This window comes from Eremothecium sinecaudum, chromosome VI, assembly GCF_001548555.1.
Source record: "Eremothecium sinecaudum strain ATCC 58844 chromosome VI, complete sequence".
NCBI classification, from domain to species: Eukaryota; Fungi; Ascomycota; class Saccharomycetes; order Saccharomycetales; family Saccharomycetaceae; genus Eremothecium; species Eremothecium sinecaudum.
This window is the reverse complement of record NC_030897.1, coordinates 416109-435449: the sequence shown is the minus strand read 5'-3', so window position 1 is coordinate 435449 and position 19341 is coordinate 416109. Positions and strand designations below refer to the sequence as shown.

The 19341-nt window shown below is 40.7% G+C and overlaps 12 protein-coding genes across 12 annotated transcripts; 7 read left to right on the top strand and 5 right to left on the bottom strand.

Annotated features, from left to right (window-relative positions):
• Positions 1 to 131: 131 nt before the first annotated feature.
• AW171_hschr63722 (GSK family serine/threonine-protein kinase) lies at positions 132 to 1235 on the top strand (the record flags this gene model as incomplete). The annotated part of the gene is made up of 1 exon (XM_018133127.1): positions 132 to 1235. One exon carries the CDS (start codon positions 132 to 134, stop codon positions 1233 to 1235), a length of 1104 nt encoding a protein of 367 aa, XP_017988747.1.
• Positions 1236 to 1664: 429 nt separating this feature from the next.
• THI3 (branched-chain-2-oxoacid decarboxylase THI3) lies at positions 1665 to 3401 on the top strand (the record flags this gene model as incomplete). The annotated part of the gene is made up of 1 exon (XM_018133128.1): positions 1665 to 3401. One exon carries the CDS (start codon positions 1665 to 1667, stop codon positions 3399 to 3401), a length of 1737 nt encoding a protein of 578 aa, XP_017988746.1.
• Positions 3402 to 4106: 705 nt separating this feature from the next.
• Positions 4107 to 5531, top strand: SIP5 (Sip5p; the record flags this gene model as incomplete). Its single annotated transcript, XM_018133129.1, has 1 exon — positions 4107 to 5531. The coding sequence occupies one exon, from the start codon at positions 4107 to 4109 to the stop codon at positions 5529 to 5531; it is 1425 nt and encodes a 474-aa protein (XP_017988745.1).
• A 265-nt stretch (positions 5532 to 5796) lies between these two features.
• RPP1A (ribosomal protein P1) lies at positions 5797 to 6117 on the top strand (the record flags this gene model as incomplete). The annotated part of the gene is made up of 1 exon (XM_018133130.1): positions 5797 to 6117. One exon carries the CDS (start codon positions 5797 to 5799, stop codon positions 6115 to 6117), a length of 321 nt encoding a protein of 106 aa, XP_017988744.1.
• Positions 6118 to 6424: 307 nt separating this feature from the next.
• On the bottom strand, positions 6425 to 7267 carry AW171_hschr63718 (60S ribosomal protein eL13; the record flags this gene model as incomplete). Its single annotated transcript, XM_018133131.1, has 2 exons — positions 6425 to 7020; positions 7264 to 7267. 2 exons carry the CDS (start codon positions 7265 to 7267, stop codon positions 6425 to 6427), a joined length of 600 nt encoding a protein of 199 aa, XP_017988743.1.
• Positions 7268 to 7814: 547 nt separating this feature from the next.
• On the top strand, positions 7815 to 8471 carry AW171_hschr63717 (40S ribosomal protein uS9; the record flags this gene model as incomplete). Its single annotated transcript, XM_018133132.1, has 2 exons — positions 7815 to 7838; positions 8064 to 8471. 2 exons carry the CDS (start codon positions 7815 to 7817, stop codon positions 8469 to 8471), a joined length of 432 nt encoding a protein of 143 aa, XP_017988742.1.
• Positions 8472 to 9193: 722 nt separating this feature from the next.
• On the top strand, positions 9194 to 10369 carry FDO1 (Fdo1p; the record flags this gene model as incomplete). Its single annotated transcript, XM_018133133.1, has 1 exon — positions 9194 to 10369. One exon carries the CDS (start codon positions 9194 to 9196, stop codon positions 10367 to 10369), a length of 1176 nt encoding a protein of 391 aa, XP_017988741.1.
• A 620-nt stretch (positions 10370 to 10989) lies between these two features.
• Positions 10990 to 12306, bottom strand: SUB2 (ATP-dependent RNA helicase SUB2; the record flags this gene model as incomplete). The annotated part of the gene is made up of 1 exon (XM_018133134.1): positions 10990 to 12306. One exon carries the CDS (start codon positions 12304 to 12306, stop codon positions 10990 to 10992), a length of 1317 nt encoding a protein of 438 aa, XP_017988740.1.
• A 199-nt stretch (positions 12307 to 12505) lies between these two features.
• Positions 12506 to 14215, bottom strand: AW171_hschr63714 (HFL113Wp; the record flags this gene model as incomplete). Its single annotated transcript, XM_018133135.1, has 1 exon — positions 12506 to 14215. One exon carries the CDS (start codon positions 14213 to 14215, stop codon positions 12506 to 12508), a length of 1710 nt encoding a protein of 569 aa, XP_017988739.1.
• A 608-nt stretch (positions 14216 to 14823) lies between these two features.
• On the bottom strand, positions 14824 to 16440 carry NDE1 (NADH-ubiquinone reductase (H(+)-translocating) NDE1; the record flags this gene model as incomplete). Its single annotated transcript, XM_018133136.1, has 1 exon — positions 14824 to 16440. The coding sequence occupies one exon, from the start codon at positions 16438 to 16440 to the stop codon at positions 14824 to 14826; it is 1617 nt and encodes a 538-aa protein (XP_017988738.1).
• A 546-nt stretch (positions 16441 to 16986) lies between these two features.
• AW171_hschr63712 (uncharacterized protein) lies at positions 16987 to 17193 on the top strand (the record flags this gene model as incomplete). Its single annotated transcript, XM_018133137.1, has 1 exon — positions 16987 to 17193. One exon carries the CDS (start codon positions 16987 to 16989, stop codon positions 17191 to 17193), a length of 207 nt encoding a protein of 68 aa, XP_017988737.1.
• Positions 17194 to 17331: 138 nt separating this feature from the next.
• TIF34 (translation initiation factor eIF3 subunit i) lies at positions 17332 to 18375 on the bottom strand (the record flags this gene model as incomplete). The annotated part of the gene is made up of 1 exon (XM_018133138.1): positions 17332 to 18375. The coding sequence occupies one exon, from the start codon at positions 18373 to 18375 to the stop codon at positions 17332 to 17334; it is 1044 nt and encodes a 347-aa protein (XP_017988736.1).
• Between the last annotated feature and the right edge of the window lie 966 nt (positions 18376 to 19341).

The following is a 19341-nucleotide window of genomic DNA, read 5'->3' as shown; positions in this document are numbered from 1 at the left end:
ATCTACACGAGTTATTGGAATCGTTGTGGAGTTTCAAGAAGCATTAAGTTGATAATCAAAACGTCGCCAAGCGCATCACAGTGACGTGGGTTTGCCAGCCAGGGATCGAAAAGCGCCAAAGTCGTACAGCAATGGACATCAATCACATTACGAACCCAAAAGTCACGAAGCAGGTATGTAGAGGTCACTGTGGGGCGGCTGAGGATGAAACGGTTGAAATTACATATCCTGCAACCGAGGTGGTCGGGCATGGCTCGTTTGGTGTTGTGTTTACCACTGTTATTGAACAGACGGGCGAAAAAGTGGCTATCAAGAAAGTTTTGCAGGACCGGCGCTTTAAAAACCGTGAGCTGGAAATCATGAAGTTGCTTCAGCATGTAAATGTTGTGGATTTGCGGTACCACTTTTATGAATGCGAATCGCACACCGACGAGGTGTATTTGAATTTAATTCTAGAATATATGCCTCAATCGCTTTACCAAAGACTAAGACAGTTTGTTTCCGGTAGGACACCTATGCCACGCGATGAGATTAAGGTTTATATGTTTCAGCTTTTTAAGTCTTTAAACTATCTTCACCGCGTGACTGGCGTATGCCACAGGGATATAAAACCGCAGAATCTTTTAGTCGACCCCGATACATTTCAGTTGAAACTATGTGATTTTGGCTCAGCTAAGCAGTTGAAGCCCACGGAGCCTAACGTTTCATATATTTGTTCAAGATATTATCGAGCACCTGAATTGATTTTTGGAGCTGTAAATTACACAACGCAAATAGACGTATGGTCTACAGGATGCGTTATGGCAGAGCTATTATTAGGCCAACCAATGTTCCCTGGGGAATCAGGAATTGATCAGTTGGTCGAAATTATCAAGATACTGGGCACTCCGACACGTTCCGAAATCTGTGCCATGAACGAGAACTACTCCGACCATAAGTTCCCGCAAATTAAACCAATTCCATTAAACAAGGTATTTAAACGCGAAGATGCAACCACAGTTCAGCTGCTAACAGAAGTGCTGCAATACGACCCCACAAAACGTTACAATGCACTAGTTGCCCTTTGCAGTCCTTATTTTGATAGTATTACAGGTTGTACTGACGTCCAACACGGCGAATGGAAAGACGTGATAAATTCATTACGCCTCATGCAATTTACTTTACAAGAGTTTAGTAATTTAAGTAGCTTGGAGGAGTCTCTGGTGCATTCCAAGCTCATGCGGAACCAGAGGTGAGGGCAATTAATTATTCACGCCTACTAGAAAAGAGTAACGCATATATAGAAGGGACTTACCACGAAGAAAAGAGAAGATAGGCGTACTGACTTCTTGATCGTGGAAGCAAGCTAAGCACTTGTCATGATATTACCATTATTACCATTATTATCATTATTACCATTATCATAATATCCTCTTAAAATTCTAGAAAATTAAAATTCCATCGCCATATTCTGTTACGATTGTGTTCTTAACGAAGTTATATGTTAACATTTGCTGCATAATGTGTGTTTCTGTATTAGTATTAGATATGTATATAATTTATGCATTAGTATGAAATATCGAGTCTCATCATTTTGAAAAATGTTGACGTTAGTTTTCTTAAGATGACTAGCACTTGACCATAGATGAGGACAGGAGAAACAGTCCCTGCGTTGATGAAAAGCAATGTCAACATATAGGGCACAGAACAATGTGCCGCCATTTATACCATTGTCGCAGTATTTGCTTCATCGACTTAAACAGCTCGGCGTAACAACAATTTTCGGTCTTCCGGGAGAACATAATGCGCCTTTAATTAATCAGATTTATCAGATACCGTCAATGACATGGTGCGGAAATACCAATGAGCTTAATGCATCCTATGCGGCGGATGGGTATGCAAGAATTAAGCGTCTCTCTTGTTTAATTACTACATTTGGGGTTGGTGAAATGTCTGTGCTGAATGGTGTAGCTGGTGCTTTTGCAGAACATGTCCCAATTTTGCATATTGTGGGGATGCCACCATCATCTGCACAGTTAAAACAACTGCTTCTTAACCATACTTTAGGAAAAACAGACTATGATGTGTTTCATAGGCTGGCAAGTGATATCTGTTGTTATTCGGCAGTTATTAAAGACGCGGAAACAGCTATGGCCATCATAGAAAAATGCATTGGCATGTGCTACTCGAAGCAAAGGCCTGTTTACTGTGGGATACCGGTCAACTTTATCAATGCGATGACTTCAAGTCATCTGTTGGATATCCCATTAGAGGTTGATAATTTCGTAGATGATCCCTCCGTTGACAATCTGGTGGAGTTAACTCTCGAAAAGCTTTATGCAGCTAAACACCCTCTAATAATGGCAGATGGGTGTGCTATAAGACATGATTGCCTGAGTGAATTGCGCCAACTTGCAACAGTAACAGGGTTTCCACTGTGCGCGACTCCGATGGGTAAAACAGCATTTGACGAACAAGACAGACGATACGCTGGCGTTTATACAGGAACTATATCTTCACCACAGGTTCGTGAAGTTGTGGATTTCTCTGACTTCATTCTAGTTGTTGGTGCAATGGCTATTGATTTTGCGACTTCCTCGTTCCATTTCTACTATAAGACTAAAAACATCATCTTCCTGTTTGACACATTTGCAAAGGTTACTATTGGTTCTAAAATGTATCCTGATCTGCGCTTGAAATATGTCATGCAAACCCTAGTTTGTCGGCTTGATCGTAGTCGCATCAACTACATCCACGAAGCGATTCCGGAAAGTATACAGTTTCGTGTTTTGCCAGATCCAAACACACCTTTACGCCAAGAATGGCTATGGGCACGCATGGCGCAGTGGTTCCAAGAGGGCGATGTGATCATCACTGAGACAGGGACTTCTGGGCTTGGTATCAACCAAATAAAACTCCCTTCTAATGCCAAGATAATTTCCCAACCTTTGTGGGGTTCTGTAGGGTTTTCTGTGGGCGCATGTCTTGGTGTTCTAATTGCAGTAAGAGAAGAAATTATGAATGGATGTCGACAACCTGGTTCCAGAACAATTTTATTTGTTGGTGACGGTGCTCTGCAATTAACTGCACAAGAACTAAGTACTATTATCAGGTTTCATCTGACGCCCTTTATTTTTGTGGTCAACAATAAGGGTAACTCTGTCGACCGTTTATTAAACCGCAAAAAATTGGGCACGAGTCCCAATTACTACGACCTACAGCAGTGGGATAATCTGGCTCTGATTCCTACTTTTGGGGCTACAGAGTACGATACAACAAGGGTATCCAAAGTTGGTCAGCTAGACCAACTATTGAACGATCTCAATTTTGCACAGAACAGCATTCTGAAAATGGTAGAGATTTTACTGCCTTCGATGGATGGACCGCAGGTTCTTATGGACATTATTCCCGAGAGCATTTAGTGTCAATATAAGTATAAACCTAATCAATTTTCACTAAGACTGGTTAAAACTTAACCGTGAATATATATCTACAACGTTACAGGAAATTATGTATACCTCCCAGGTCCGAACCACGAACCACAGTCTCCTATCTAAAAACGGTTTTGTACAACTTTTACTTGCCTCAGCTCACATGCACATCGTCTCACACTTTTGGGCATTCTAATACGAATTGCTATTGCCGATGACTGCAGACGTTATTTGATTACGTAATAAGAATTCACACTACAGAACTAAACACTTACGTCTAGTACGTTGTTTCGGTGTCAAACAATACAAAACCATTTGCCCTGCAATTATATGGTGGCCAACTGCAGCATATATTTTTGAACTTTTGTAGCAATTCTGTATGCACTTACACTACGTCGTCTAAAATGTACGTATTTGAATATGGACTATGAGAATTAGTAAAAAAAGCAAAGTAGGGGGGAAATAATAAAAACATATATTAAATTTATTACTACACATAACATCAATAGTGTTCCGAAACCCGTATTATTGCAAAATCATTACCGTGACAGCTACTGTTCACTACTTTGCAAAACCTCGTGATCGTTTGGAAATTTTATAACACATCAGGAACATTGATATACCTTTTACCAGTTGTAGTGCTCATTTAAGGAATAGTCATACTTATTAATTTATTAAAAATTAAAGATCTCCGTGATGGGTAACGTACCAACTAAGTTAGAGCAAGATGATTTTGCTACGTTGAATTCTAGGAATGATAATGGACAGAAGCCATATAGATCAGTCTCCAATGCAAGTGCGATGTCTTCGGGGTCTGTCACAAATGATACTACTAGGTCTCGTAGGGCTACTTCGGTTGTTGGTAGTTTATTAAGTTCTAGTGGGATGTCTAGAGCGGATGCATATGGTGTGAACGCATTCCGTCGCAGGTCGACCAAAGAGCGTGAGTGGTCTAAGGAGTTGCATACAAAGCATTTGATTGTAAGGCATGATAGTTGCGTTGATGGCGGGTATTTAGCTCCCTACGGTTGCTATAAACTCGAAAAACTCGACTATGACCCTGAAATAGTACAGAATCTAATTGTTGGAAGGAAGTTGGCTCCCTTTTACACTCCGTTGCAGGAGTATTGTGAGGACTGGACGCGGAGTGAACTTATTAAGGTTGTGGATGGACTTAGCTTGCACGCCGCATACGAAGAAGATAGTGAAGAATTAGACTGGGCCGGCTTAAGAAATAAAGATATTGAGGACATAGATAAGTTGGTCGACAAAACTCTTTCTAGGCGCGAGCAGCGCAAACAGCGCTATAAGATTTTTAAGGCCAGACTGTACTATAAACAGATAATGTGGCAGGAGGCGGAAAACCAAGCCTTCCTAGAGCTAAAGGTTAATGCAGCGCAGACGGGGGTTTTAAATAAGTGGCTTCCAAGTGATGACTTGAAATATGACATGTACAGTAACGGTTCGGAGTGCCCTATTTGTTTTCTTTATTTTCCAGAGCCTATGAACTTATCGAGATGCTGCCTACAGCCTATCTGCACAGAATGCTTCGTACAAATCAAACGGAAACCTCCCCATTTCCCACATGATGAAGTAACTCCAACGCAGGGGCAACAGCCTGACGATCAAAAAGATCCTAACCAGTTAATCTCACTCCCTGCTAGCTGTCCGTACTGCGCCACGCCATTTTTCGGAGTAACATATACCCCGCCTCCGCACCGTACATTAGGTATTCTAGGAAACCCACCAAGCATGTACAAATCCCCTCCACATACCAACAAAAAACCTGAAGAGCCTCTCCGCAGGCATTCAGTGGACCACGAGCATCCCTCCGTGGTAACGTCTGACATGATTCGTCCGGACTGGGAAACGGAGCTTATGAAGGAAAGGACCAAGCTGGCGCGTCGTGCTGCAAATGCTACCGCCATTCATGTTAGCAACAGATTAGTTGATCCTGGTCATCAGGGCGGCTATTCTTATAACCTTGGCAGCGGATCATCTACCTTTGCCAGTCATAATTCTATTGTTGATGAGCTAGAAGAAGAAATGATTAGACATGCTATGAGATTGAGTTTATTAGGCAGCAACCAGGACACAAGAGCTGCCAGTGGATCTGTCTAAACACTAGCTTCGTCTTTATCTTACTTAGTCATTCACGTGATCCACAAAGAGCTTTTACACATGTCGTTTCTCACGCATATCGCTAAAAACGGTAACGCGGGAAAATTTTTTTTTTCTTTCAAGTTGAAATTTTTAGTGCATGGACAACTCTTCCTATTCTTTCATTACATGTTATTTCACTAGATTAATTTCTGGAACCAAAAGAAATAGTCTGCTTTCATATTGAAGCTTAAATTGATTATCTCTAAGACCCAATAAATTACTAATGTCTGTTGAAACTGCTTTAGCTTACGCTTCTTTGATTTTGGCTGACGCCGAAGTTGAGATCTCTTCCGAGAAGTTGTTGACCTTGACCAACACCGCAAAGGTCGAAGTTGAATCCATCTGGGCTGATATCTACGCTAAGGCTTTGGAAAACCAAAACTTGAAGGAATTGATGGTCAAGATTGAAGGTGGTGCTGCTGCCGCTGCTCCAATTGCTGGTGCTGCTGGTGCTGCTTCCGGTGCTGCTGCCGAAGAAGCTAAGGAAGAAGAAGAGGCTAAAGAGGAATCCGACGATGACATGGGTTTCGGTTTGTTTGACTAAGCTACCTTGGGTATATTATAGTATTATCAAGTTGTAAGTTAATCCATAACTTTTTTAGTACATGCACATTGTGTAAGTTAATTAAAATATATTAATGCTCATGTATATCTTCATTCCATTTCAATGAAAATATGCGATTATAAGCGCAGCTTCGGGCCACGGATTGCTGTAATCTAATCGAGTTGCAGAATCAAGTTGAATAGTAACAATAAATGTTATTAGGCTATATATGGCTTCCCATTATACAATGTACACATAAAAGATGACGACACGAACATGCAGCTGAATTACAGAGCAGTCAATTCGCTTATTTCTTCTTTTCGGCTTCGGCTTCAGCCTTTTCCTTGGCTCTCTTTTCTCTGATACCTTGGTACTTCTTGTCAGATCTAGCCAATCTCAATGTTCTGTAAGCAGACTCACCGTTGTCTTCAACAGCTCTGGTCTCAACATCGGTAACTGGTTGAACAATTGGTAAGGTAGCAGCAGTTGACAAGACTTGGTCAGCAGCTGGAGCAGCACCCTTTCTTGGGAAAACAATGATCTTGGATTGGTATTCCTTCAATCTTTGGACATTCAATTCAAAGATCTCTTCGTTTCTGTTCTGACGTCTGTGGTCTACAGCAATACCAATAGTTCTGGCGTAAGCAGCAGTCAAACCAGCAGCCTTTACTTCAGCCAAGGTGAAACCTCTACCAGCTCTAACCTTTCTGTTGTACTTGACAGTTGGTGCTCTGACGACAGGTCTCAACAAGTCCAATGGTCTTGGAGCAATCTTGGCAGCCTTGGCAGCTCTAGCGTTACGTCTAGAGACCTTCTTACCGGCTTGGTCAAAGTGAACCTTGACACGTTCTTGCCAGTGCTTTCTGAAGTGGTTCTTCAAAATTGGTAAGTTCTTGGAGATAGCTATTCATATTTAGTTAGTATAACGAACATTAGCAGTATTAGTGGGACAAAGATATGAAGGCAATAATTTTAAAACAACAAAGGATTTCATCAGTACATATTAGGAATCTTCAACTGTATCTAACTTGTTAAGCGGTAATACCATTTTATGGAGATAAGCCCGTTTAAGTTAAATCATTTCATATTCATAACAAAACACTAGTCCTGCCCTCATTCTGCCACTATAGCACCATGTTAACATACCCATTGTTACTTGATCCTTGTTTTCACCACAGTAATACGACTCTATTAAACAACCTAAAAGTTATATTAACTAAAAAATTTGTTGATATTACGGACGGGATCGTGAAGCTAGCGAACTCTGCTGGGTCGGGACTGCTCCTAGACGGGACTGGCCGAGCCCAGCCTTCGACCAGCCTCCCGAGCCCCCCTGCTTAGTCCAGTTGTAATGCAAGATTCCACGACAGCCCCAAGTCATCTCGATGTCCGGATGTTTCACTAAAATGTATGGGTGTCAGGTTAATGAGACTACGTCCGTACATTTCTGGCAACATCCGTACATTTTGGTCTGGCTAGCTTGGAGATCCTTTCGCCTGTCTTGCCCGGTACCTGCCTAGACATACCCAGTGCGGTCCCTAGCGCAGCGTGAATCCGCACTACCAGTTGGAGATTCCATTCCGGACTGCCCACTAGCCGGGAAAATTCTTTCTTAGTTATTATAGAAAAGTGAAATATATTGAAATACAGTTGTATTAGATATTAACAAGGGAGAAGAGTTACCATAAAGCAACGAGATGTCTACTGTCCCAAGTGTTCAAGTATGTGAAGTGATTCCTATTCCAAGTGTTATGGACTCATTGCGATGCGCCAATGAATTGATTTAACGATTTCTTCCGAGCCATTCAAAGTACCATCTGTTCCGTATCTGTAGATGAGCGAAAATATACCACAAAGTGAGGCTGTACTTAATATCCATGAACTGTTTATCCATTCATAGCGCTAGGAGTCTGCTCAAAATGCATAATTACTAACCTATATATTAGACTTTCGGTAAGAAGAAATCCGCTACTGCTGTTGCCCACGTCAAGGCCGGTAGGGGTTTGATCAAGGTTAACGGTTCCCCAATCACTTTGGTTGAACCTGAAATCTTGAGATTCAAGGTCTACGAGCCATTATTATTGGTTGGTTTGGACAAGTTCGCCAACATTGACATCAGAGTCAGAGTTACTGGTGGTGGTCACGTGTCCCAAGTCTACGCTATCAGACAAGCTATTGCTAAGGGTTTGGTTGCATACCACCAGAAATACGTTGACGAACAATCTAAGAACGAATTGAAGAAGGCTTTCACTTCTTACGACAGAACCTTGTTGATTGCTGATTCTAGACAAGCTGAACCTAAGAAGTTCGGTGGTAGAGGTGCTCGTGCTAGATTCCAAAAGTCTTACCGTTAATGGAATTCGAGATCTTGGGACTTTTGTCTCCATTTTCTTGTTTACGCTGCTACATTTACATATAAACTGTATAACTTAATATTACGGGTAGAATGTTATATATTATAAGCCACCGTAACCTTTGTATTTGTCAGCTGACCTACGCATATCCCGCCCATCTTTGTAAATGTTGGATGTTTACAGTAAGAAGAACACCATATGAATTTTTAACTTTCATAACTAAATCTACGTTTTAAACTCTGAATTCCTTACTCATGCAATGTAAGATATACGCAAGAAAGACACAAACGCACAAATCTTAAAGAATTCCCTTAATATCATTGGGATTTAACCCCTTGTACATAAAACTGTATAGAAATACCCTTCTAATTATATTCACGTGATTTCCAACACAAGGCAATGAACGCGACTTAGGAACTTTCGCGTCAAAATGTTTGTTTTGGGTCGCGGAAGCGGTTGAGTTTACGCGACGGGTACTTCTCTTCCTAGATCCGTTGAGTACCAAGGGGATGGATTTAATAAGATATCACTAACAGAGTTGTATCCACTGACTGATAAGATTCGAACAGTTAAATTGTCCCAATTTTTTATCGTGTTTTGTCTGAATTAGTGCTTATTTGTGTTGGTTGTAAATTGTTGTTTGGTGGCATGGACATCAAATTAAGAGGGGAAAGAAACTATTAGGGACTTCTAAATCAGTAGGAAGTTTTTTCAGAATTCAGATGGGATTGGAAGTTGTTTCGAAGCCAGCTAGTCCATCTCAAATGGGATTACTGGTGCCGAAATTGACGCGGAAGTCGTCGTTATCGTCTAATTCATCAGGATCTGGTGATGACAGTTTGCTGCAGGAGCAAATATCGGCTGCCGTTGATCATACGAAGCTGTTACTAAGCAAGCTGAATGAGGATGTTTTACCTATTGAAAAGAATGGCAACATCGCTAGCAAGAACAGAGAGCAACAGTTTCTCGAGGAGGGTGGGTATTCACGACCACAAAAAGAAGTCATTACACATATTGTAAAAAATGCAGTAGAGCGGCAGACTATAAAGCCTGAAATTTATCACCGTACAGATTTGTATCATAAATTGCAAAGGGGTACCAACACTGAGTTGCTAGACTCGCTAAACTCGCTTGTGGATCTATTAGAAAAATCACAACAGAATGTAAGGCAATTGAAGCTTAAGAACTTACTCTTGAGTTCTAATTTGAAGGATATTGATTCACGAAAGGGTGTCGAAATGAACCTATCTAAGCATCTTTATGAGAAAGTAAAATTACAATTAAATATTGAAAACCAGGAACTAAAAGAAACAATACGTCTGAAGGATACGAAGATATCAAAATACCGGCATACTATCATTGAGAAGAACAAACAGATTAATAAACTCATGCGTATTTTGAACGATACATCATCAATTGAGAGTAGGTCTTCATCACTTCCTTTGTCAAGTCATAACCGACCAAATTTAGTAATTAAAAATCCTCGAGATGAACACTCATTACAGCGTTCGGACTCAAGTATGTTGGATACACTTGGGATCTTAGCATCTCGAGTACTCAGTGAAGAGAATGAATCTGCTCATAGTCATGAGCTAACAGAATCTGATAATTATCACTCAACTGATAGCTCACAGTCACACTTGACATCCGCGCAAGTGCAGATACAAAAATCGCAGGTACGATGTGAAGGAAAACTTACCCAGACCAAGCAATTACCTAGTATGAAAATACCAAGTCTACGTAAATTTTCTGTGTTGCGCGAAGTTCAAAATGATCAACTTGCATGTATCGGTGGCTCAAATTCCAAAAAGGGAAACGCTGGCGCTTCACTGATAACTGCGACTTTACCTACATTCTTGAGCTACGAAGGGCTGAATAGATCTACGAAAGAGGGCTGATGTGGGTCAAACTTATTGGTGTTAATAACTTAATTACAAGTCACAAAGGGTACAATAGGGGTTTATATTGTAGACCTCTTATTGAGACTAAAATCGTTGGAGTTCGGAATATAGTATTAATAAAAAACTAAAATCCATGACTAATACAGACAAGTTGTATTTCAGCCAGACTGTATAAACACCAGTAAAGGTTTCTACCCTTTTATGTACATATAATATTATATATATAAAGGCAGCTATATTAGATATAGTCATTTCAAACAAAAGTCGATTAAGAACGGACGTATTTACCCCACGAAACCTATAATAAGAGATGGAAGAGTACTAATAATGTAAAAATACATATCTCGCTGATTCATTCACGATTTCGTAATTGTTATTTTTTCTCCGCAATTACTGTACTTACTCTAATTGTATTTTTCTTATATTTACTGAGCATTTCCCGGCCAATTGTGTATTTACAGATCTCCAACCCGATTTTTCATTCAGAAGTGGATACCTGTCCCGTGATACACGTATCATATAGACGTTATGAAACAACAATATGTGAAAGGCGGTAGGCCGCACCTTCATGGGCCAAACTTAGGTGTTCAAATATGTCGACATCATTACGGTCAAACTTAAGTGTTCAAATATGTAGATGGATCTACACCCTCTTCTGGGAATTCGGTAATCTTCACATCAAAACGTTCTTGGATCTTAACCAGGACCTCCTCATCTTCCTTGGATGAAACCAAGGAGATAGCCAAACCTTTGGTACCAAATCTACCAGCCCTACCTACACGATGTAAGTATTGGTCAGCTTCGTTAGGCATATCGTAATTGATAGCCAAGTTGATGCGTTCGATATCAATACCTCTACCGAAAACATCAGTTGAAACACAGATACGCTTTTCAAATTCCTTAAAGGCTTTATAGCGTGCAATACGTTCTTCCTGTCTCATATGCCCATGGACAGTAATCGCTGGAAAGTTCGATGCGTTTAGCAACATGGTCAACTCGTTTGCCCTAAGGGTTGACTTCACAAAGATAATGACCTGGTTGAATTCCAAATCATCTAACAATTGAGCCAACTTCCGGTTCTTTTCGCGCTCCTCTAGTTTAATATAATATTGTTGCAAACCGTGTAAGGTCAACTTAGCCTCATCATCAACAAAGATCTCCAATGGGTTCTGTAGGAATCTCCTACAAATTGGTCTAATCTCTTGTGATAAGGTGGCGGAAAACATCATAACCTGTTTGTCTCTTGGAGTAGCTCTGAAAATGTCCTGAACATCTCTTCTCATGTCTAGCTCTTCCAAAACTTTATCACATTCATCGATGACAAAATTTTTAACGTTAGACAAATCAATGTTATTATCTCTAACCAATGCCTTTAAACGCCCAGGAGTGGCGACAACAATGTGAGGAGATGTTTCTTTGTTTTTCAGCAATTCAATGTCCTTCCGCGTATCAGTACCACCATAGAAAACTGCAGTTTTAACGTCTGGCATATACTTGGAAAATCTTAGATATTCGTTTCTGATTTGGTACGCTAATTCTCTCGCGTTACACAACACAACGACTGATACTTCTCCAGGAACCGGGTCCAATTGTTGCAATGTAGACAAAACAAAAACAGCGGTCTTACCCAATCCGGATTTCGCCTGACACAAAATATCTGTTCCATGAATTGACTGAGGAATAGTATGTTGTTGAACTTCTGAAGGATGTTCAAACCCACAGTCGATAATTGCTCTCGACAATTCCGGTTTCAATAAAAAGTCTTTGAAACCTGTAGAGTGAATACCAACATATGATCCCTTCTTATCTGCATCCTTAGCATCTCCAGAATCATCACCATTGGCGGCGGCTTCTGCTGCCTTCGTATTGTCAACTTGGATCTCTTGCTCGTTGTCAGAATACTCTAATAAATCTTCTTCACCTTCGTGCGACATTTTGTATTTGTTAACGGATGCAGAATGTGACAAATAACTTATCACTACTTCTAACAACAATAAGTTAGAATATTTTTACAATCTGGAGAGTAGTAAAATCTTATATCTGCGTTTATTATTGTTTTATTTCAACTTATTTTATCTGGTGAAGTTTTGCCACCTTCGATGAGAGTGAAACGATAATTCAGACCGGGTAACTTTATCGTATTGGATCATCTCCTACGACTTCACGAAGGCGGTTAAAGATCGTGTTGAGAAGAACTTTGGAGGACTGACTGGCCATGCTGTTATAAAGTTGGCGCTCGTGTTCATCTATTACAGTTACAATAGATTTAAGTTGTTCTTGGAGATGTGAAGAACTAGGACTGGTTTGCTTCTGTGCGTTGGTTGCGGCCGCTGCAGCGACGGCGGCCGCAGCAGTCGATGGGTTATGGTCGTTAGACTGTCCCATTAGTGTGACACCCACATTTGCGGCCCCGCTAGCTCGATGCTGTTGGTGGTGATCTTCATCGTCACTAGCAGCTGCATTTATTTCTATATCCATGGATTTATTGGCTGTTGGGCTAAAGTCGGGTAACGAGGGAATCCCAAGCTGGGCGGCTGTTGAAGAGGTATCAGTAGAAACTGTCATAAAAACTTTTAAGTCCGTTTCGATATCGGGCCAGCTAGATCTGTTTTCTTCCCAAGACAGCTTAATGTTATTGGGGCCATTCATACTGAGGAGCTCCGGGCCAAAATCTATCAATCGCATGAGTATGTGTTTGCCCCAAGGCAATGCAACGAAATTATCAATATTTACCAGTTGAACGCAGGATTCTAGCTCCCAGCGGTACTGTTCATCGAAGCCCTCGAAGATAATGAGTTTCGTATCAGAAGGAATGCGCTGGCAGAAACTGTGTAATGTTCGGTTTAAAATCTTGACACGCTCTTCCTTATGTAACATGTTCGAACTGTTGTCCCTGAAGGTAATGACTTCTGGTACAAATACAAGAGAAAACTTGAAATCTGAGCTGACCTTGAAGCAAAGGAAACAGCTTCCCAGTAGTTCATATGAGATTGGGACTCTAATCAAATAGTAGAAAGCATGTCCATCATTTACGCATTTTCTTATAGTATTTTGAAGGAGCGGCTCAAACCATATCCATAAGAATGTAAACTGATTCTTCCATTTTTTAAAATCCTCAAACTTGATGGGGTTGTGATACACGTCCCAGCCGTATATAATTCTACTGTTGTGTCTCTTAATGAAATTGGATACCCATTTCCGGCCCAGTGTAATATGCTTTACTTCTTGAGAGATGAGATACTTTAGCTGCACCAAGTTCGGTAAATTCCCATATGCAAGACAAACTTTCCTTAAATAGAGAAAGAGCTCCTCTTCTAGGGCAGGATCCAGCTTCATCTGTATCAGATGACTTGCCGTGTTTGGACTCGTTAGTGAACCCGAACGACGTTTCCCCCCATCATTTGGCATCGCACCAACTGCGCTTACGAAACTTGATGCATTACCTGAAACCGAATCAATGTCATCCCTCGAAACCCTTTTCTTGCTATTTTTGAGCCTATCGTACAATGTTGATTTAGGGATTTGAAAGAACATCGCAATTTGTCTTAAAGACTGCTTCGGTCTGCTGTGGGCGATAGGAGCATCTCCACTATACTTAGGGCTGTCCCCAATAGAAGTGGATTGCGATTTCAGCTCTCTTTGCTGTTGTTGCTTACAGTATTGCAAAGCCAACTGGATTCGAACTTCCTTGTTTGCTGGCAAAGTAGAATTGAAAGACAGGGATGGATCCACAGAATTAGAATTTAGAACATCATTTGGGAGAACATTTGAACCAGGTCCAGTGGATACTGTCTCAGCAGGCGTATTGCCATTCCTGCCCGTATCTAATTCGTTTAACTCCATTGTTATTAGAATTACTTTGACACTTCTGTACGCGTCCTATTCCCCACTTGATTCTGGAAACCAGGAACGTACAATGTTATGTTTGCGTCCGTTGGAATAGAAAATATAGTTACCTTGGCAATAAGGAGCGTTAAATCATTAATGCCTAGCTGAATAGTGCTATTGGTTTGTATGGCGCATATGGTTTCCATTTTAGTATGGAATGCCATCGTTAGTTGTGACACCTAATGTCAGCGGATAATACAATGCCGAACTACTACAAGGTTTATCAGAACGGTTAACCAGGGTACTGGCAACCATAATCCTGGTGGTAAGTCTCTATCGTTGTCACTTAGATATTAAAAAAATATAGCATTTTCTAGTCTATAAATATACAAAGGGTAAACACAACGGCTCATTACTTTAATCTTGAAGTTACAAGTATGGATGAGGATTATAATTACAACGGGTTAAGAGAAAAATTATGGATTACAATTATGGTTTATTAGTGTTAAAGCGCCTCCTCATATCTTTGTGCTTTCTATTCTATTATAACTTAACGGAAAGGAATATTATGATGACTTCTGATTTATGATTCTTTTAAGGGTACAAGATATATTTTTTAGTACTCAAACAGAGGAATCTCTACCCAACACGGAAACCTTCAACCAGTCCAATGCAACCAAGACCCTGTTTCTGAAGGTTAAACACATGACTAAGTAGGAAGACTTCCAGAACCAGAAAGTCCAAGAACCAGCCAATCTATACTTTGATTCACCGATAGCTAAATCGGCAATCGCTTTCTCGGAACCAATGTATGCCAAGGCACCTTGGTGCTGATACTCGAACTGTTTGATCTGAGCATTCAGCTTATCCTTTTTAGTTTGCAAACGAGCAATTTCGCTAGAATCTCTGACATTTTGTATCTGCCACGAGAGTTGATCGATCTTGTGCTGTTTCTTGAAAACGTGAGCTAAGTACTCACCTTCCTGATGAGCCACCTGAGCAGTTGGGAATAAACCCGGGTAGAAAGTACAGTCACCAATAGCAAAGATAGAGTCTTCAGCACCTAGCAACTGTAGTTTGTTGTTAATCAATAGACCTCTTCTGGAGTTTTGTTCCTCCAATTTGTTCATCAAGGAATTAGAAACATCTCTTGGCGCGTTACCAGTAGCCCAAACCAAAACACCGTAAGGTAATTCTTCTAGCTTATCGTTGCATTTGGTAGTTATTTGGGTAGCATCAACGCTCTTGACCATGGTATTAATCCGCAAATCAATCTTTTCTTCCTTCAATAGATCTTGAGCATATTTCCATAATGACTTGTCAAACATGTTCAAGATGTTTGGCAAAGCCTCGCACAAAACAACTTTGATCTCCTTAGACAATTCTGGCATCCACTTGGATAGATCTTGGTCGACATAATCACGTAACTCAGCTGCAAATTCAACACCAGTTGGACCACCACCGACAACAACGAAAGACAACAAACGCTTTCTTTCGGGGTCATTTGGAGACAAAGTGGCGGCTCTCTCGATGTTATTCATAATCTTAGTTCTAATATCTTGCGCATCTGGGATCTCCTTCAAAAACGAAGCGTGCTCAAACACACCTGGAATACCAAAGGTGGTAGGTTGTGCACCAACACCAACAACCAAGTAGTCGTAGTTCAAGTCCATCTCATAGGCGTGTTCTCCACTCTCAACAGACTTTATCTTCACAGTCTTCGTACGTGGATCAACATCCAAGGCTTCCGCCTCGTAATAAACAACCTCACCCGGCGTACGCCTGGTGATAGATCTAACAGGCTCAACAATGGATTTCAGCTCAATAGTACCTACAGGAGTCGATGGCAACAACGGAGTAAACAAAAAGTAATTACGTGGAGATACAACAATAACATTGTAGAGTGTTGTATCCAAATTCTTCAATAACGAGATAGAACCCCACCCGGTTCCCAAAATCACTAAAGTCTTTCTTGGTGAACCATCACTGAAAACAGCACCTTGAGGCTTCTGAGCAGAGGGATTTGATTCCCTGTACAACTCGTAAGAGACATAAGCTGTACCAGCCAACACAGATAGCAACGAAGCCTTAGCAATACCGGTAAACACACGCTTAGTTAAACTCTTCTTTGCAGTCACTGCAGTACCGGCAGAACCTTGAGATAAAAACCGACGGCATGTTAATCCTGGCCGAGCAGCAGTAAATCTGCTACTAACTCTAAAAGCACTTCGAGAAAACATCCCCTTCTTTGTGTATAGAGGTTTGAAAGAAATTTAGACCTACACTATACGGTAAGTACAGTTTATATTTGCCACTGAATACTGTTTTATGCAAGCAGATGGGAAACGAAATTATGTGCTAAATTTTTTATGACCGCTAAATATAGTTTTTAAATTTTTACCGCTAAACCGAAGAAAAAAGCATTTGCCATTCTGGATTGCTGCTTTTTTTTCCCAGGCGCGATGCCTAATTCGGTGCGCGGGTTCACTATCCTACAAGGTGTAAAAAGGCTTTACTGAAAAAAAGGATTTGCCGAAGGCTAAAAATTTAAGACAGGGAAGCTAAATCCGGATTTGCTGTCACGGGATAAGCGTACCGTGTTTGTGTCGTTACCCGCCCAAAAAAGAAAACGTTTCATTAATAGGGTATTATCTTTAGGATCATTAATATATTTTTATTAACCCATGTGCTTATCGTGGCAATTAGTTTTTTAGTAAACGAAAAAGTACGGATTGATTTTTTGATTAGTTTTGTGTTTTAGTCGATCTAGGTAGAGACTGGAAGTTATGACAAGGGGTAACCAACGTGAACTTGCAAGACAAAAGAATTTGAAGAAGCAGCAGCAAGACGCAAAAAGTCAAAAGAAAGCTGGGGACCCTAAAAAGCGCCTACAGTCTGACGCAGATATTTTACGTCAGAAACAACAAGCTGCTAATGAACGAAAGGAACAGGAACTACTGGAGAAGTTAAAAGCTGAACGAAGCAAGCGTTAATAATTCTTTTTGTTTTGTGTTGTTTTTGTGTGTGTATACAGTAGAGTCATTTATTTCATTTTATTACGGACTTCGATTTAAAAAGTAGTGCGAAATGAAAAGTATGATAATTTACATGAGAAGTAGAGAAACAGAATCCTAGTTAGCAGTGAAGGCTTCGACTGTTTTTTGTGCGTCGACGCTTTTTTCTACGTCGAACTTGAAGTCAAAGTAGTTTTTGTCGAAGTGATGAAGTCTTACGAAACCATCTTCACCTCCAGATGTGTAAGAGGTACCTTGAGGAGAGACGGCAATGTAGTTGACAGGACCGAAATGGTCATCGACTCTGCCGATTTCGACTTGGAAGAGTTTGTGGTAGAACTTAGCTTCGAACTTACCCTCACGTGCACTGGTTGTGGTGACATCCTTCGCGTCCTGACCACCACCGAGAATGACGAAGTCTTTTAGCGGCGTGATGCATGCACTGTTCAAAGGACAGTCTGCCTCGTAGGTTTTTAAAGCCTTTAAGGTCTCAACGTCCACTAGGTAGGCATTGCTATCTCTGGAAGCGGTAATGAAGTATGTGCGGTCAGGAGAGAACTGGATGTCCGTGATGAGTTGCTTGTGAAGCTGCTCCATTTGTATAAATTCTCCAGTAATGCCGTCATATTTGCTGATGGAACCGTCGCGGTGTCCAGCTACGATATACTTACCGTTGTAGGACCACGAGGCGACCTGAACTGGTTCGCACCCTTCTTGAGTTAAGATTTCGACCACTGGGTCCTCTTCAAATTTAACAATTTTATGGTCGGCGTCTCTGACTACGGTGAAGATGGAAATAGAACCTTCGTAGCCCATAACACTATCCAACACGGCCAGAATTTTATCACCGTTCGGAGAGAATTCTAGCCTCCTCACCGGTGTTTTTACCTCCCATGTATGAACGTTGGACCCGTCTTGAACCTTCCAAACTTTAATACTGAAGTCTGCACTACCGGTAATTGCGTAGTCAGTGTGTTCATCAACATCAATCGACCAAATGGTACCTTTGTGGCCTTCTAGAGTACCTAGTCTCTCACCATTTGCGGAATACCAAACGGAAGCAACTTTATCCTTACCGGAGGTGAAGATCAAATCGCCTTCGCGGTTGTATTTCACTTGCGTTAGGGAACGCTCGTGCCCCATCATCATAATTGGTCTCATGTCTGCTGTTTGTATAGAGGGTAGGATATCTGTAGTTGTTGATACAAAGCTTTAAAGCAGAATGACCGTATGCAACTTTAAAGCAGATACTAATGTTACTGGCCTCTAATATGTTCCGATAATATTTTAGCCAAAAAAATTTTCTTCCCAACCAAACGCTAGTACGTGGGGTACGGATGTTTACTGTTACGAGATGGCATAACCTGAAAATACATAATGAGGGTCTACTTCACAACATGCATAAGGTCGGGATGAATGTGACGGTTAGTATTTGTTCCTGGGCTTTTATCCATGCTGCTTGCTAAGCTTTCTTCTTGTGTGGTGTTCGCGTGTACCAATTGCGAAATATGAAAATTGTGTATCTAATAATAAAAGCAGACATGAACGCCAAGATATGTGACTTACTGTCATTACCTGAGAATCATTATGTTCCACCTTGTTGTATTTGAGATCTAACTATTTGACACGATTACACTTTATAACCGTGGTTTAGTATTATATACTGCTAGGGTATTAAGAGACTTCAATTTTTGCATATGTTACGCACTGTAGTAAGCACTGTAGCTAATAACGAGCTTATTATATCACACCTTAACGATATAAGCGGCATAAGCCTTCTAAAATAGTGCAATTAAAGCTAATCGCAGATCTTCTAGATCAAAGCAAAATAGTAAATCTATACAGTAATTCTTACTAGCTACTGTTTCAGTGACAGTCCCATAAAGCTTTACGCAGGCTATAGCAGGCTCTGCACTCACTACTTACAGAGATTGAAGAATGCACTCAGAGCCCCTTCGTAAAGCACCTATATTCATTTAAAATGCTACTATGATAATATGACTACTATTCCAAGTTTCTCTTTAGACTCTAATCAATCACTGTATAACCGCCGATGAGGGCGCCTTATCGTAATATAGCCGCCCATATATAAACAACATAAAATAAGTGCTGTAACTTAACACTAAA